The sequence below is a fragment of the Alosa sapidissima genome, chromosome 13, assembly GCF_018492685.1.
Source record: "Alosa sapidissima isolate fAloSap1 chromosome 13, fAloSap1.pri, whole genome shotgun sequence".
Lineage (NCBI taxonomy): Eukaryota > Metazoa > Chordata > Actinopteri > Clupeiformes > Clupeidae > Alosa > Alosa sapidissima.
In genome coordinates this window covers 23,948,563-23,965,423 of record NC_055969.1, presented here as the reverse complement: position 1 = coordinate 23,965,423, position 16,861 = coordinate 23,948,563, and the positions used below count along the sequence as shown (strand labels likewise).

The 16,861-nt window shown below is 44.4% G+C and overlaps 1 protein-coding gene across 4 annotated transcripts in view; it reads right to left on the bottom strand.

Annotated features, from left to right (window-relative positions):
- Positions 1-3,113: 3,113 nt before the first annotated feature.
- il11ra (interleukin 11 receptor, alpha) overlaps positions 3,114-16,861 on the bottom strand; it is a 43,922-nt gene continuing 30,174 nt past the window's right edge. For all 4 annotated transcript variants that reach the window (XM_042059150.1, XM_042059153.1, XM_042059151.1 and 1 more), the window contains exons 5-12: positions 15,925-16,048; positions 14,460-14,626; positions 12,772-12,947; positions 10,572-10,719; positions 8,838-8,936; positions 6,444-6,546; positions 5,020-5,099; positions 3,114-3,342 (exon numbers count right to left, since the gene is read on the bottom strand). In XM_042059150.1, coding sequence (XP_041915084.1) covers positions 5,021-5,099; positions 6,444-6,546; positions 8,838-8,936; positions 10,572-10,719; positions 12,772-12,947; positions 14,460-14,626; positions 15,925-16,048 — 896 coding nt within the window. In that variant the 3' untranslated portion in view covers positions 3,114-3,342; position 5,020. The remainder of the gene's footprint in view (positions 3,343-5,019; positions 5,100-6,443; positions 6,547-8,837; positions 8,937-10,571; positions 10,720-12,771; positions 12,948-14,459; positions 14,627-15,924; positions 16,049-16,861) is intronic.

The window sequence follows — 16,861 nt, the reverse complement described above, 5'->3', positions numbered from 1 at the left end:
CATCCAAATGACGGGTTACGCAAACGCTTTATAAGAAACTATAAAAGTGTGGGGAGAATGGTGGCTGCGTATTGTTCCTCCCTGCGGGAGTACCCTCTGCTAGGTGAAATGACACACACACACACACACACACACGCAAATGAGCGCACACACACACACACACACACACACACAGTCTGTTCTTCCACAATATAAGAATTTTGCTGGCTCAATATGACACACACTGGCTCATACACTAACCACGTGACACATCCATCCCACAGGACAACACCATCGAGCTCCCAAACACTCAGACCGTCCACTTACATGTAGCTCTGCCAAACATTTCACCCACGCAGGGGGACACGCTAAAAAAAAACACCCAGCCATCTTTATGCATTAACTTACACTTTTAGTGTCCTTCAGTCCATACATGTACAAAAAGGAAATAGATATCGGAATCTTCTACCTCACGTCCTGTCCAACATCAGAGAACAAAATAAAAAGGGCACATTCGGTGGCAAAAGCAACAACAAAAAAAGAACTCAACTTCAGTGAATACTGAGCTGCCAACATCCCCTCCATCACACAGCTCTGCTGCACAAAGCTCTTCATTTTTGGAGTTTCACTAATAAAAAATCAGTCCTGGAGTCCAACGGTCACAAACACTGACTGCTGCCTTTTTTTACTAGTTAACAGAGTACGTCAGTAAGTAAGAACACTAAAGAGAACAAGGTCAGCAGCTCATGGAGGACACAGGGTAGAGTAAACATCCTCTCTATCAGGCCAGCTGCACCCGTCAAGGCTGCAGAAACAAAAGACATAAAACCAGAAACGCGACACAACGCAGCTCCACAAACTCCTGATTGCAGATCAATCATCGACATGCATGGGGCAGCCTTCAGTCAGCAGTCTTCGCTTGGACATCAAAGAGCTGAGATGTTACAAACGTGATGGACAATCAACGAGAATTTAACAGAAAATGCAGCAGGGGAGTTTTGAACATTCCAACAAAATATTCTGTTCAGCAACAATGTAAGGTTCTAAAATGCCATGATGAATTCAGTAAACCCAGATGAGATGTGAACCTTTATCCTGATGGCACTCTGGAGGTTTGCTGCACTTGAAATGCAAGAGGACTGTTGCAATCAGAAATGTGAGAGAGGACCACTGTCACCATGTCCAGGGTGGAATGAATGGCATAAGAGCCTGTCTGCTACACGTCTGGGCATGGTTGTGTTGTGCCCAATACAACCATACAGAATTGGGCAAGGCACAGACTCTACTCCTGCACAGACTTGGGTTCGGGTTAACTCAAGCTCTGGCCCATAGAAACTACTGTCTGCACAAGGCCAGGTCTAGCGTGTCTGCAGAGTCTAGCCTGGTGTCCATAGTGACCAGTCTGCAAAGGGTCGTTTGGGTAGAGTACGCAAAGAGCACAAAGAGAGACCAAATCCCCAACAACATTATTGATTTCTTGAAGTACAGGTCTTAAAGATCTTATAGTCAGGACTAAAACAAAGTAATGGGGATATACTGTACATATACTATGAGCTTTATGTCACTGGGGATGACGTACAAATATATTTATATTTATATATATTTCATGAAGACCTTTATACAAGAGAGATATACCGTATAGACAAACATCTTATTTGAATGGTTAATATACATTTTTTTGCAAGGTACAGGCTTCAGTAAAACTAACTGCCATTAGCTTGAAAGAGTGAAGAGAGAAGCATTTAACAAGCTCAATCCCAGACGACAGTCCAAGATTCTTATAAAATCACACACACACACGTTGCATAAATGTCAACACAAATACATTCACCTGATTGAGTAACAGGAGGGGGGAGCTTTGGGTGTCGGGGATCCAGACAAGGCACGACTGACTGAGGGCAGTGAAGCTGAGGTTACTATCGCTGCATTGTTGCCAACGGCAACGCCCGCAGAGGACCAATCAGGGTCCTAAGTTCTACTCTTTTCTGCTGTCCGCCCCCACACGGCCATCACTGCTGCGGGGCAGACAGCGACTCGGACCCAGCTGTGACACCGGGCCGCATGCAGTCATGGCGGAGCTTACTGGGAATGATAGAGACCCTTCAGACGGGCGCCGACGGAGCAAGAGCAGAACGTTTCTGGATGGAGGGATGGAGGGAAGGATGGAGGGATGGATGGATGGAGGGATGGGTGGATGGGTGGATGGAGGGATGGGTGGATGGGTGGATGGAGGGATGGGGAAATGGATGGAGGGATGGAGGGATGGGTGGATGGAGGGATGGATGGAGGGATGGGTGGATGGGTGGATGGAGGGATGGGTGGATGGAGGGATGGAGGGATGAGTGGATGGAGGGATGGGTGGATGGGTGGATGACATTGAACGTTGATTAAAGAAAACAAACAAACAAAAAAAAACAAACAATGGATGCTTTGTTTTTTGTATGTCCACAAAAACTTGCTTGCTGTTTCATACAGAGTCTGAATGTATAGCTGTTGGGTTCGCTCCCAACACCAGGAACTAAAATAATTTTAAATTTAAATGTAAAATTAAAAAATGTTGACCGTACATCCCAGTAGAGTTTGTCACTGAGTAACGGTGGTATTGCAAAGTTTGCAAGTCCTTGTTTTCTGAAGGCACGGTTGAAATGTAAAAACATACGCATCGCCACCTCCTCCTCTTCCTCCTCTTCCTCCTCCTCATGTAGCAGCAGTAGTAGCCGTCAGGTGAAACACATTGTCTGGAAATGCGGAGAATGCCAACCTATCCATAATGCCCAAATTCACTGCCTTCGCATGTGACGGACAGGCAAGCTTTATTCACAGCATTCCAAAAGAGAATGAGAGAGAGAGAGAGAGAGAGAGTGAGAGCGAGAGAGAGAGAGAGAGAGAGAGAGAGAGAGAGAGAGAGAGAGAGAGAGAGAGAGAGAGAGAGAGAGAGAGAGAGAGAGAGAGAGAGAGAGAGAGAGAGAGAGAGAGAGAGAGAGAGAGTGCGTGAGGTTGTGTTGAGTAAAACAGAGGTCCTCTAAGGGAAAGGCAGCGCTGGAAATGTGTGCTCATGAGTTTTGAACTGGGCTGGGTTGTGATTGTCCAAGTGAAAAAGCGATCCTTTGTCTTTTTACGGTTTCTCTGTTTGCTTGAGTGTGTGTGTGTCTGTGTGTGTGTCTGTGTGTATGCTACATGGTCTGTATTCACAGTTCCCAGGGTCTGCGTCTCGGAACCAACCCTTGTGAGCACCAACAGGAGACAGGTGAATTGTGGGATACTGGAGCCGTATTAGCACTGCAGTATAGCAGTGGAGAGGATTCCCTTTGAGGAAGCCCTATGAGGGCTAACAAGGAACAAGGACTCCGCCAACCTCGCTACCTGTGAGCAGAGGAGAGGGAGAGAGGAGAGGAAGAGAGGAAAGGAGGGGAGGGGAGAAGAAAAGGAAGAGGAAAGGACAGAAGAAAGGTGGCATGGGAAGATAAGACGAAAAGATGAGGGGAGGGAGGGAGGGAGAGAGAAGAAAAGAAAAGAAAAGTGAGGAATGGAGAAAAGAAGAGAAGAAAAGATGGGTTATTTGTCATATTTAATTATTACTGTATGTGACAGACTGGGAGCGATTACAGAGTTGAAAATGAATATGCAGCGAGCCAACATCTTCCTGGCAGATGCAGCGATGTTGTTTACAGACAGCTGTTTACGCTTTGGGAGGGGAACACAGACGCCAATCTTGTTTGTAATAATCCGAGGAGAGAAGAACCACATGGCTAATTTAATGTGGGAACACAGATAGCAGCTAACCGCTAAAGGAGCACGAACTAAAGGCCGGCAATCATGCTGGGAGTGAGATTCTATGAAGGCACTAATGTTACAAACACATGCCTTTTCATAAACACTTTGAGAAAAAAGACTAATGTTACAAACACGTGCCTTTTCATAAACACTTTGAGAAAAAAGACTAATGTTACAAACACGTGCCTTTTCATAAACACTTTGAGAAAAAAGACGATAATGGCGATAATGCTACAAACAAGTGCCTTTTTTACTTTGAGAAAGAGGGAGGTTCTAAAATGACTTTATGGCTACAAACGTGCCTTTGACTCTTTGAGATGGAGCATTGTGCATTGCAGAAGATTTGTGCAGAAACACTTCAGTCATGGAGGCAAACCATTGCTGTTTCTCATTTCAGAAGTAATCGGAAATTCAACTTTAAAAATGACTGGGGACAGTTTAGATGCCACATTCCTGTTTTTTTTTTGTTTTGTTTTGTTTTTTTTAAAACCCTGCCAAACCTCCACATCAATCAGAACTCTAGAGAGAGAGATGCAGAGCAGAGGCGGCGATGGTAGCAGGATTGCACTTTAGCAAGATTGCAATGTCACTAAGGCCCACCACTGCAGAATTAAAAAAAAAAAAGAAACGAAAAAGAAAAACCTGGCCTCGGTCTGCGAGAAGAGCAGCAGAATAATGTCATACTGCGTACTTAGCATGCAAGACGTGCGCCCAAGACTGCTCTGCATCAAAGACGTGCGCCCAAGACTGCTCTGCATCAAAGACATGCGCCCAAGAGCTGCTCGGCATAATTTAATGTGGGCTGTGGTGGGTGGGTGTTAGTTGCTTGCCAGGAATTTTCAGGGAGGGAACTGTGTGTGTGTGTGTGTGTGTGTGTGTGTGTGTGTGTGTGTGTGTGTGTGTGTGTGTGTGATAGAGAGAAAGAGAGAGAGAGAGAGAGTCACACAGAGTGTTTGTATGTGAAAATGAGAAAGAGAGAAAGGCAGTGAGAGTAAATTGTACTGTGAGAGTGTGTGTACTGTGTGTGTGTGTGTGTGTGTGTGTGTGTGTGTGTGTGTGTGTGTGTGTGTGTGTGATAGAGAGAAAGAGAGAGAGAGAGAGAGTCACACAGAGTGTTTGTATGTGAAAATGAGAAAGAGAGAAAGGCAGTGAGAGTAAATTGTACTGTGAGAGTGTGTGTACTGTGTGTGTGTGTGTGTGTGTGTGTGTGTGTGTGTGTGTGTGTGTGTGTGCTACCTAAAGACATGGCGTCATATTGAAGCTCACCTCAGATTAGCAAGGACTTCATCTTCACCATGGAGGTTAGCTGCTGCTTGCTCAAACCGCCTCGCTTCTGGTGTCGCATCCTGGGGTGAAGCCATGGCAACATGTTACACACTTTATACCTTAAAATAATGTTTCCAAAATCGTTTCAGTGGTTCATCAACTCGTAACAGGGTGAATGGCAATACTGCATTCGCTTCGCGGCCCTCTATCCGCTATAACCGCACTATGTAAGTTTGCCAGATCGGGTAGCGGATCTGTAGTTCGATGGAATGAGACATAAAAAACTACAAATTTGACTTGCATCTGATGTCGCAATACATCGTACTTTTATAAGTCATGCAACATATTCTACCTTGTCTGTGGACATCGTTATTTGCAAAGCCGGTGCTGGATAAACAAATAGCGTGCGTGCGACAGAGGGAAAGTTCTTTGGTGTTGCTTAAAATTCAGTTCAATTCTACCCAATTCAGTCCAGTTCAATTATACTCAATTCAAATCAGTTCACTTCACTTCTACTCAACTCAATCCAGTTTAAATCTACTCAATTCAATTCAGTTTAATTCTACTCAATTTAATTCAGTTTAATTCTACTCAACTCAATTCAGTTTAATTCTACTTAACTCAAATAAATACAATTCAGTTCAATTCTACTCAATTCAGTTATGTTCAATTCAATTCATATGACAACAGTAACAATGAGAACAATTGTTCTAAAGATGCCCATTTGCTCAAACAGAGCCATCTTTGGCCATGGTAAGGAAGAGGAGGATGAAACCCCATGCAACTTGGCCTGACTGTCTGCATGCCTGTATGTAAGGCTGGTGTTACAGTGCTGATATTATGGGATTTACGCGCCTGTTCACATATACGGCAAGCGACAGGCTACTAGCGGATCACCGTATATGAATGTGAACAGGGCTTTAGTGCCTGATGAAACGGAGTCTGTCTCTGGACAGAGTGTTGAGACGATTAGTGTGTCACTCTCTCTCTCTCTCACACTCTCTCACAAACACACACACACACAGCCAGCCCCAATCCTGCTGTTCTTCCTCTCATGTGAACACCATTACCATACAAAGCAAACAGCTGCTCTGCTTCAAACGGTCTCGAGCCTGAGCTCTGGTACTCCATGTAAAGGCTTTGATCTTATCCATCCCCCTCCTTTGCAATCATGCTCTGCCTTGTTTACTTTGTGTTTTAATGCACTGCAGTGAGCTAGCTAGAGGGGAGCGCCGCAGAGCCACAACTGGCCACTAGTGGGCGTGACACTCTATTGTCTGCACTCCCTATGTGCTGGTTAAAACGGTGATGGTGTATGATGGTGAATGATGGTGTATGACAAAGGAGTCTGCCAAATACCACAAAGATAAACATAAACAAACATCAACATCAACAGAAACATGATGGGAGCCTGAGGGTCTCACCACAGCAGGAGGATGACCGTAAACGCCACGATCCCGATGATCCCGGCGAACAGGCTAAGGAGCATCACGACTCCAAGTCCTCCACCGTCCGGCAACTGAGAGTCTGGGAGACACAAAGCACGGGCAGATGAGTGAGGACAGACATTCAATACACTGGGAAAAGGAGATCAGCAAAAAGGGACAAGCGCCAGATTGCTAATAACATGAAACTATGAGAAACAAACCGACAGACCAGATTCACAGCATAATGCTTCTGTTAGGGACAATGCCAACTCAGCAAATCACTGCAAATTGTTGCATTGTGTTGGTCTAAAAGGAGGTTTGTCATGTTGTATTAAAAGCACACTTTCATTGTATTGTATGTACTCAGATCAGAAGTCTGGGATTTCAGGACTCAAAGAGATTAAAGAAATGAGTGTTAAGATCCCTCTTTTTCAAGTTGGATAACCATGATCATCATCAGCTTTGCTACTACTAAGGCATGCTCTCTTTCTTTCTCTCTCTGTCTCTCTCTTTCTCTTTCTGTCTCTCCTACAGGAAATGTTTTTGAAAACTAGGCATGTGCTGAAGTCAGGGCTACTGTTCCTGTGAAAGACATTGTGGCATTCTAACACACACACACACATGCACGCAGGCACACACACAGGCACACACACACACGCACACACGCACACACGCACACACACACACGCATACAAAATGTAAAGGTCATAATGCCCCCCCACCCAACACACACACACAATGTTAAGGTCATGATGTTCTAGTGGGTTGTAAGCTCTCTCCACCCCTCTTGAAATTGTTCTCTTGGGAAAAGCAATTTACTGGGAGTCAGTGAATTAAACAGATCAGTGATCACAGAGCATATCAATTTGGGAAAAGGAGCGGAGAACCAATCCAAGCAGTTATGCTCTCTTTCTTTTTTTTCTCTCAATTCTCTTTCTTTCTCTTATTCTCTCTATTCTCTGTCTCTTTCTCTCTTTCTCTCTTATTCTCTCAATTTTCTTACCTTACCTTACCTTACCTTATGCACAGAGAATCACAGGCTCAGTCCCTGCCTCAGTCATTGCAAGCGCATCTTGTTTGATTAATCACCCACTATGTGGATACTGTTTTTTTTAGAATTGTGTTATTTAGTATAATTTGTATTTTAGTATATATTTATCTTCTACTGTCCTTATTGCTTAGTTGTGTTTTTATATTATATACTTTTAATTACTTTCTGCTGTAAGGGAATGTGTGTGTGTGTGTGTGTGTGTGTGTTATCTATCTATCTATCTATCTATCTATATTCTCTCTCTTTCTTTCTCTTATTCTCTCTCTTTCTATCTTTGTTTCTATTATTCTCTCTATTCTCTTTCTTTCTCTCAATCCTCTCTTTCTTTCTCTTATTCTCTCATTCTGTCTTTCTTTATCTCATTCTCTCAATCATCTTTCTCCCTTTCTTTCTCTTATTCTCTCAATTCTCTCTCTCTCTCTCTCTCTCTCTCTCTCTCTCTCTCTCTCTCTCTCTCTCTCTTCCACTCACTACAGCCACTGAACTCTAGAAATCCATCTTTAAGCAGAAACAGACTAAACTGTTTAATGTCCTGATAATGACAGCCTTCATCCTTCCCAGAGTCAGAGAGCGGGTTGGGGTGTTATCTGAGCATGAACATACTGTCTGGCAAAGTTGCATTTTTTTCCATCTTTTTTTTTTAATGGCCAAGGGTCTGGAAATGGTTAGCTAATTAAGACACACAAAAAAGCCAGTACTTTGTTCCCTGATACTGTTGGTTAGGCTAAAATTCCTGAAGAGCAACACAAATCCAGAAGGCTGTGTGTGTGTGTTTGTGTTTGTGTACTGTATTTCTGTGTAGGGTGTGTGTGTGTGTGTGTGTGTGTGCGTGCGTGTGCTGAGACCATCAACATGTGAAGCAAAAAAATGAATAACGTGCAAATGGTATGATCAGTCAAGACTATGGCCCCTTATTTAAATATTGGGCAAAGTTCAGAGTCTAATGTGAATTCAGACTAATAAGCTAGTTCAACAACTATGCACAATTTGTTTGCTAATTTACTACCACAAGCAAGTTATTAAGCACAAACATTGGTGGGTCAGACAAAAGTTCTCACACACCTCTGGCTTTCATGCATGAGAACTGCTCATTGACTGACTTTGCATTTTGCCCAGCATTTAAATTAGGGCCCTATACTAGGTGAGTGCTGCCAAGACAATGGAAAAAGAAAAGAAAAGAAATCAACAAATAAACATACATAAATGTGACTAAGTTCAATAATAAGGAGAACCAAACCTATGCTACACCCTAAATTATATATATAGAATATATATATATATATATATATATATATATATATATATATATATATATATATATATATATATATACACATTACCTGGTCCCTTGACTGTGGATGTGTCTGCCCCTGTGTTGTTTTGCTCTGGGCTGAAGAACTCAGGGATGGCTGTAGGCTCCTCTGTGGCTATCAGAGGTTCTGGGGAGCACATGAGAGACTAGCATTAGCAAACATAAACTGTTCATGTTTTGACTATGTCACTGTTGAATAGAGGACACCAATAAAGTTATTTTGCGAGTTATATTATGACCGTCTTTTCCGTGAAGTGCTTGGAGTTAGTGTTTGATATGAGATGACACTATTCTGTTAAAATGTACGCACTCCGCCAGTAAGCACACAGTGCACATAGGGTGCTGCACGATAGTGTACTCACGGAAGTACGCCAATTGATACACAGTCCATTGTCTGATAGGACAGGTTAGCATTAGCTGGGAAATTAGGTGGGGGCACCACTGTCTGACATGTGAGGTAAGCTGAGCTGAGAAAACCACTGCCCGACATGAGGCTAACATTAGCAACCAACAACACTATGACCAAGAGGTTAACATTACCTGAACACCACTCTTTGATATGGGAGGTTAGCATTAGCTGGGAAATTAACTGGGGTCACCACTGTCTGACATGTGAAGTTAGCTGAGCTGAGAACACCACTGTCTGACATGATAGGCTAGCATTAGCTGGGAAATTAGCTGGGGGCACCACTGTCTGACATGTGAAGTTAGCTGAGCTGAGAACACCACTGTCTGACATGATAGGCTAGCATTAGCTGGGAAATTAGCTGGGGACACTGTCTGACATGAGGTTAGCCGAGCTGAGAAAACACTAGCTGTGTCTCAAACAGTCTAGTGAGTCGACTTGCACACTTTAAATACTTAGTTTAAGTATATAGTGCAGAAGATATTGGGACAATTTTAACCATTGAAAAGTGGGCACAATGCAAGCAAGCGCTCAGTGCACACTAGCAGTGTACTGATGGAAGTATGCGGTTTGAGAGACAGCCACTGCCTGACATGAGAAGATAGCGTTAACTTGCAACACCACTATGACCGAGAGGTTAACATTAGCTGAGAACACCACTGTTTGATATGTGAGTTTAGCATTAGCTGAGAACACCACTGTCTTACATGAGAGGCTAACATTAGCAGGAAACACCACTATGACCGAGAGGTTAGCTGGGAACACCACTGTTTGATATGGGAGGTTAGCATTAGCTGGGAAATTAACTGGGGGCACCACTGTCTGACATGTGAAGTTAGCTGAGATGAGAACACCATTGTCTGACATGAGAGGCTAGCATTAGCAGGAAACACCACTGTCTGACATGGGAGGATACCATTAGATGGGAACACCACTGGCCTGGCCTGAAATATGCTGCACGGAAAAGGATTGATTTATCTGATCATTCTAGAACCAGTAATACGTATGCAAAAGAGCAGAGCATCAGCCTGCGTATGACAGGATGCTTAGTTCTGTGAGGATCATAGGCTGCTGGGACTGGGGCAAAGTTCAGGGTTTATGTGTTTCCTGATAGATTAGTTTAATGTGGTACATATAGCTCAGCCAAACCACCTACAGTAGGCTACTTTGATGCTATCAGAAGTGGTGTGTGTGTGTGTGTGTGTGTATGCGTGTGCACGTGTGTGTAGTACTTGTATGTACTTGTACCTCTCCAAGGCTGAGCCTAGACCAGTTGGCTTCACTCACTGTGTGTGTGTGTGTGTGTGTGTGTGTGTGTGTGTGAGAGAGAGAGAGTGTGTGTCTGTGTGCTCATACCTGTCCAGGGCTGAGCCTGGACCAGTTGGCTCCAGTCGCTCCACTGGCTCTCAGGGCTGATGCCGTCCTTGGCCTGCACCTGGATGTGGTGGGGGTGTCCAGCCAGGGCATCCATGATCGTCAGGCTGGTGTCATCCTCTGTGAACAGCTGACCACAGAAGAGCACAATACAAGATGAGAGGCCAGACCACACCACAACATGACTTTACTACTACTGTATACCCAGCCATTGGGCCTTGGCTTGAATGATTTGAATCTTAAGTCTAAAGGGTCATTTGATAACTAGCAATTTAATAACAAGCTAAAATGAAGGAGGAAGCCGGTCATGTTTTACTTTAACTTTGTATTATAATTGTAGTATTATATTGTGATAAAAAGTAAAGATGTCATTTTGAAAAGGGTCTAACAGAAAAGATACAACTTCACCAAAGGCTCTGTTTACATAAACGTTTAGCCCTCCATAGCCTACTGGGCTAAACTGGGACAGGCCAAAAAACAGAGGGGCCAAGGAAACAACCGTAAAAATGAAATACTGGCCTGTAAACATAATCAGCGTATAGGGTTACCACACGTTCTGGTTTTCCCGGCAACACTACGTATAACATAATGCTACTGCTCTGGTGAGTAATAGGCATTCATGTTTTCATTCACCGGTCTTTACAGAAGAATATAAACAACGCTCTCTGTCCGCATTGTAACAACTGGGAATGTGAGAGAGTGCAGGAGTGAAAAATACTCTCCGTTCTCGCATTACTACTAGATTCCCAATCTGCAGGAGAACTCTATTAGTGAAGGACGGTGGTAAACAAGGCCCGCCGACCACATCTGTACTCAGTGGTGAGTATCAGCAAGTCTGCGGCAGCGCTGGTATGGCACAGCCTGGCAACATGTGCCACGGTGGGCATGGCAACGTGGAGGGAGTAGGCCAACTCTGACCAGAACTGGCTTCAGTCCCGGTGGGGTGAGAGTGGGGCATGACGAGGAGAGGAAGAGGGGGATAAACGAGGAGAGGAAGAGGGGGATAAACGAGGAGAGGAAGAGAGGAGAAAGACATAGGGGGCGAGGGAAGAGAATGAGAGATAAGGGGGCAGAGCCAGAGGGGAAAAAGAGAAGGATAGCAGAAGAGAGAAAGGGATAAAAAGAAATAGAGAAGAGATAGAAGGGAACAGTAAACAGATGCCAGGTTCCACCATCACTCAACTGAACACTGAGTTTGTGTTAGCATTCTGTCTCCTGCTGAGAGGCTTGCATAAAGGAGAGAGAGGATTGCTGTAAGGAAGTCTCTGAGACTACAGTGAGAGCAATAGAGATTGTGTGAGACGGAAAGGGAGAGGGAACAGGAGAGAAGTACTCGTAATTCATGTGTGTGAGAGAGAGGGAACAAGAGACAGAGACCATTAGCCTGAAAGAACCCAGACTAACATTTGGCAAATTTGAATTTGTCCTGCAGGTCTGTCTGGCAAAGAGGCCATTCACTCCCATTTCCAATGTTCCTAAAACCTGGGCACCAATCATAACCGTTCAGGCAGCTTAACATGATGACACTGAAACAGTTTTGGAAATGTTTTGAGATGGGGGTTTTTCTGTTGCTCTGCATGTGTCATCTCCTTCATTGCTCTGATTGACTTTAGGTTTATCCAATTGCGTCCAGAGTCATCCGTTGGTGACGTCCCTTGGAAATGGGAGATGAATGAACCTTGTCCTGACCTAATCTCAATTTCAATTGTGAAAAGTGATCTGTTAACAGCCTCCACCTGTGGCAAGCATGGGCGAAGCTGTCAGTTAGCAGCAGTGTGTGTTCAGGTAAATCTGTCAGAAAAGCCTGGGTCCACTTGCACAACTGTGCCAGACAATCTGTGCCAGTCTGTCGTCATTGACCAGTCCAGATCTCTACTCGTATCTCTACTCTCACCTTTAACCGGTTCAGATTTAAAGCTTCTAATCTCACTTTTGACCAGTCCAGATTTAAAGCCTCTACTTTCACCTTTGACCAGTCCAGATTAAAAGCTTCTACTCTCACTTTTGACCAGTCCAGATTAAAAGCATCTCATCTCTCCATTGACTAGTCCAGATTAAAAGTCTCTAGTCTCACCATTGACTAGTCCAGATTAAAAGCCTCTAGTCTTACCATTGACCAGTCCAGATTAAAAGCATCTCGTCTCTCCATTGACTAGTCCAGATTAAAAGCCTCTAGTCTCACCATTGACCAGTACTTGGAGCCGACAGGCCGGTAGCGTAACTGGAAAGCCAGAGGGAAGGCGACGTCCGAGATATCCTCCGGTGTCCAGGACTCCGGGATCCTCCACTGGACTTGCAGCCTGGTGGGGTGGCCCTCCACCTCCATGGACCGCACCGCCTCTGGTGGATCAGGCTTCACTGGGAACACAAAGCAAATATACACTCTTTTTTTCAAGTATATTTTTGGGGCTTTTGCCTTTATTTGGACAGGACAGTGAAGACAGACAGGAAGTGAGTGGGAGAGAGAGAGAGAGAGAGAGAGATGGAGTGGGATCCAGACATGACCGCAGGTCAGACTTGAACCTAGGTCCCCATGGGTGCTCAAGCTCATACATGGTATAAGCGCTGTAGCCTGTTGCGCCACAGCGCCGCCCCATATACCCTCTCTTTACGGCTGTACGATGCATACAGTGTCCATTACATCTCTGCAGCAAATGCAAAGACTCTTGACGTCTGTACAATGGCAATGAAATCTGTGCTCACAGTGAACAATGAAATAACATAAACATAGTCTCTGGATGCTGTATTCATAGTCGACATTCAAAAAACATCAGTGGATCACTAGTGCAGCTCCACAGATGTGGACGAGTTCAGTGGCCACTGGTTCAGTTCCCTGCTGCTTCTCTCCTTACTGAGCTTGGGGGTTCACTGGGTTTTGCAATCACGCCGTTCAGTGTTGCCAGCGTGGCCCAACTCAGAAAAATACCCAGAGGACCTACAGTATGCTGCTGTAGCATTGCTCAAGGCATTATTTGCAACAATTACTAATGACTTTGAGGTAACCCTGGTTTGTTTTGCTGACCACATTTGACCTCAAATCAGATTTTATTATATTTTGTCAATGTTGGCCAACGGGCAGGAAAACATGAGCAAGCTACTGTGAATCTGAGCTGGAAGGCTGCTTCTTTTGTCCACATAGAACTTTAGCTGTCTGATATGGGAGGTTAGCATTAGCTGGGAACACAACTGTATGATATGGGAGGTTGGGAACACCACTGTATGGGAGGCCTCAGAGACAAGAGACTTTCTGTCTCTGAGGCCGTCGGCCTGCCGGCCCAAAGTTGCAGGGGTGGTTTTTCCACTCACAGGCACTAAGGGGAAGCGAGACGGCCACCATTCAACCCCAAAAAAGTCATATAACCATTCCAATGACTCCGAGGCTGTTCAGTTAAGGTAACATAAACTAAAAAAACTGCATAGTTCCCTTTTAAGACTATCTACAGATACTTGGATGCTTAAAGTATTTGTTGACACTCTCTTGAAATGTATGGCTAAAGTTAGGGGTAGGGTTTGGTTAAGCCAAGGTAACGTTTAGTAAATGTTCAACAACAATTTTACATACTGAACTTGAATCTCAACATATGATCTGTACAGTTTCTGTAGGCAGACAATCCAAGTGAAGTGTTTCCCACATCGAGCCAGTCAGAGTGCTGAGGAATGACCGATAACTTCATTTTCTAACTTGCTGACCAAACCTCATTCATTACGGTATGTTAACTAAAGAACACATGGATGTTTAGAGAAAAGCTGATCAACAGTCAGAGCATGTTGCAGGGTCTCTCTGCACAAAGAGAATAGTGTGTGAGTGTGCGAGAGTGTGAGAGAGTGAGTGAGTAAGTGTGAGAGTGTGTGAGTGAGTGGCTGCCTTACTGAGCTGGTGAAGGTCTACTCTGATAATGGTCTGCTGCGAGCCCAGGGGGTTGACCTCGGTGATGTTGAGCAGGTGCTTGTGGCTCCACATGGGAGGGTGCTCGATGACACAGCTGGAGCTGCCCTGCTCCTCCTGGATGCAAGTCTCCACCGTCAAGACGCCATTACTGCTCGGGAGACAACAGGGAAACAACAGGCTGGTAAACATCCATACACAGCTGTGGCGTAGCCCGCTGTTCATCAACATTCAGGGTTCCTACACATTTTCCATTTCAAAATTCCATACTTTTTCCATACTCAAATTTCCAAACTTCTCTGTAGATTTTTCAGACCATATTCTCGACATTGCGGCCACTTCTGGTTTGGGATAACTCGGTGAAAACAAAGGTATGTACAACTGAAGTGAATTAAAAAATTACACTTAATATTCGTCCATTTAGCTGGGCCATTTTTAGTTGTATCTTGACGATGGGGACTGACAGTTAAGCTACACAACAGTAGGAATGGTTCATTATGACCTGAGTGAAGTAATTAGTACTGCAAATGCAATAGTCTGGAAACACAAACATTTCTCCATACCCTTGTTTCTTTTTTCCATACTTATCCAGACCTGGAAATTACTAAAATCAAATTCCATACTTTTCCAGATTTTCCATACTGCGTAGTAACCCTGAACATTAGACTAGGTCTTGAGCATGGCTCTTTGGGAAGTCAGGGGGTTGTCAAGATGGTTTCTTCAAGGTTTCTTCAATAACACCTAGGTGTTGTTACTTTGAGACTAAGTGGGTGTATCTTCAGAACAGAACAGAAGTATTTAGTAGGTTTCATAATGTCTGTGTTTTAAGGTCTGTTCTTTTTAGTGAGTCATTACAGTTTCATTTGTACTTTGGTTTTGGTAATGAACTTTCACCCTAATTTTATTATTTGTTGTAAGGTCGACTCCAGGAAGAGGAATAAGGATCCTATAAACCAGGGGTAGCCAAACTACGGCCCGTGGGCCAGATATGGCCCGCCCGCTATCATAGGCTGCTCGCTATATTTTTCCTGCGATAGACAGCGACATGGTTAGCTTTACTGCCAACTGCTTTTCACTCTTCTTAGAGAACATTTACAATGTCAATGTCAAAACAGCATGTAACAGAGATTATACTCTTTGTAATCTCCATTGCAGCAGATCTAACTTGGGAGTTCAGAATGAGGGGTTTACAGTGTGGGAGGTCAGAATGAGGGGTTCAGCATGGGAGGTCAGAATGAGGGGTTCAGCATGGGAGGTCAGAATGAGGGGTTCAGAATGAGGGGTTCAGCGTAGGAGTTCAGAATGAGAGGTTCAGAATGAGGGGTTCAGCGTGGGAGTTCAGAATGAGAGGTTCAACCTGGGAGGTCAGAATGAGGGGTTCAGAATGAGCGGTTTAGCGTGGGAGGTCAGAATGAGGGGTTCAGCGTGGGAGGTCAGAATGAATCTTACTCGCGTGAGCTGTACGAGGAGAAGTACTGGGTGGGCAGTGTGGAGTCCACCGACGTCGTCCAGGAGCAGAACACCTTGAAGTGACTCGGGAGCCGACAGGTGATGTTCACAGGGCCAGGTGGGTCTATAAAAATATGAGAAGGACGAGAGGTCAGATGTCAAAGGTCAAGTTCAACATCAGTCCATGCAACACTCTAGTTCCTCAATGTCATTTCCATGGAGGACACAGAATAAGAAGAGGTAGGATGGTTCCTAAACGGCAATGCTCTCCCAGGTTCAGAGTCTCCACAGCCTCTTAAATCCAGCTTAGTCTCATCAGCAATAGGCCACCTTAAAATGCACCAGAATAAAGGAATCACATCTACTGATAACCCCCCACCCGCCCCAGAACCCCCTCTATGAGCACCCCCAAGTGAAAATGAGTTCCAGCGTTCCTGGTTACATTTTATGATAAGGTTTTGAATTATATTTTTATAATATAATAAACACTGTCACACGTTTTTGAAACTATTTCAGCTTGTCTAGGCCTATCTTGTGAAAGTTTTCTGAACATATTGAACACACTTTTAAAAATACCGCGATAATACCGAAAACCGTGATAATTTTGGTCACTATAACCGTCTGTGAGGTTAAATTTTCATACCATTACATCCCTACTCTAGGGATCCTGATCTGACAGCGATTTCTTTTTTGCCCTGCAGCTCAGGCTGGAAACCTGTGCATCTTTTTCTGCTGCTTCCGTTTCTGCTTTTGCCGGGACCAATCACAAGCTGGCTTATCCATCTGGCGCGCTATTGGCAAGTTTAAAACAATGACGATAGCGGGAGAGCCTGGAGTTTTCGCCTCGCTCTGCAAATGTCACCCGGTTCGTTGGTCAGATTGGTGAATGACTATCCAATTGAGTACAGAGTCATTTGAACTATGCCCGTTGATCACG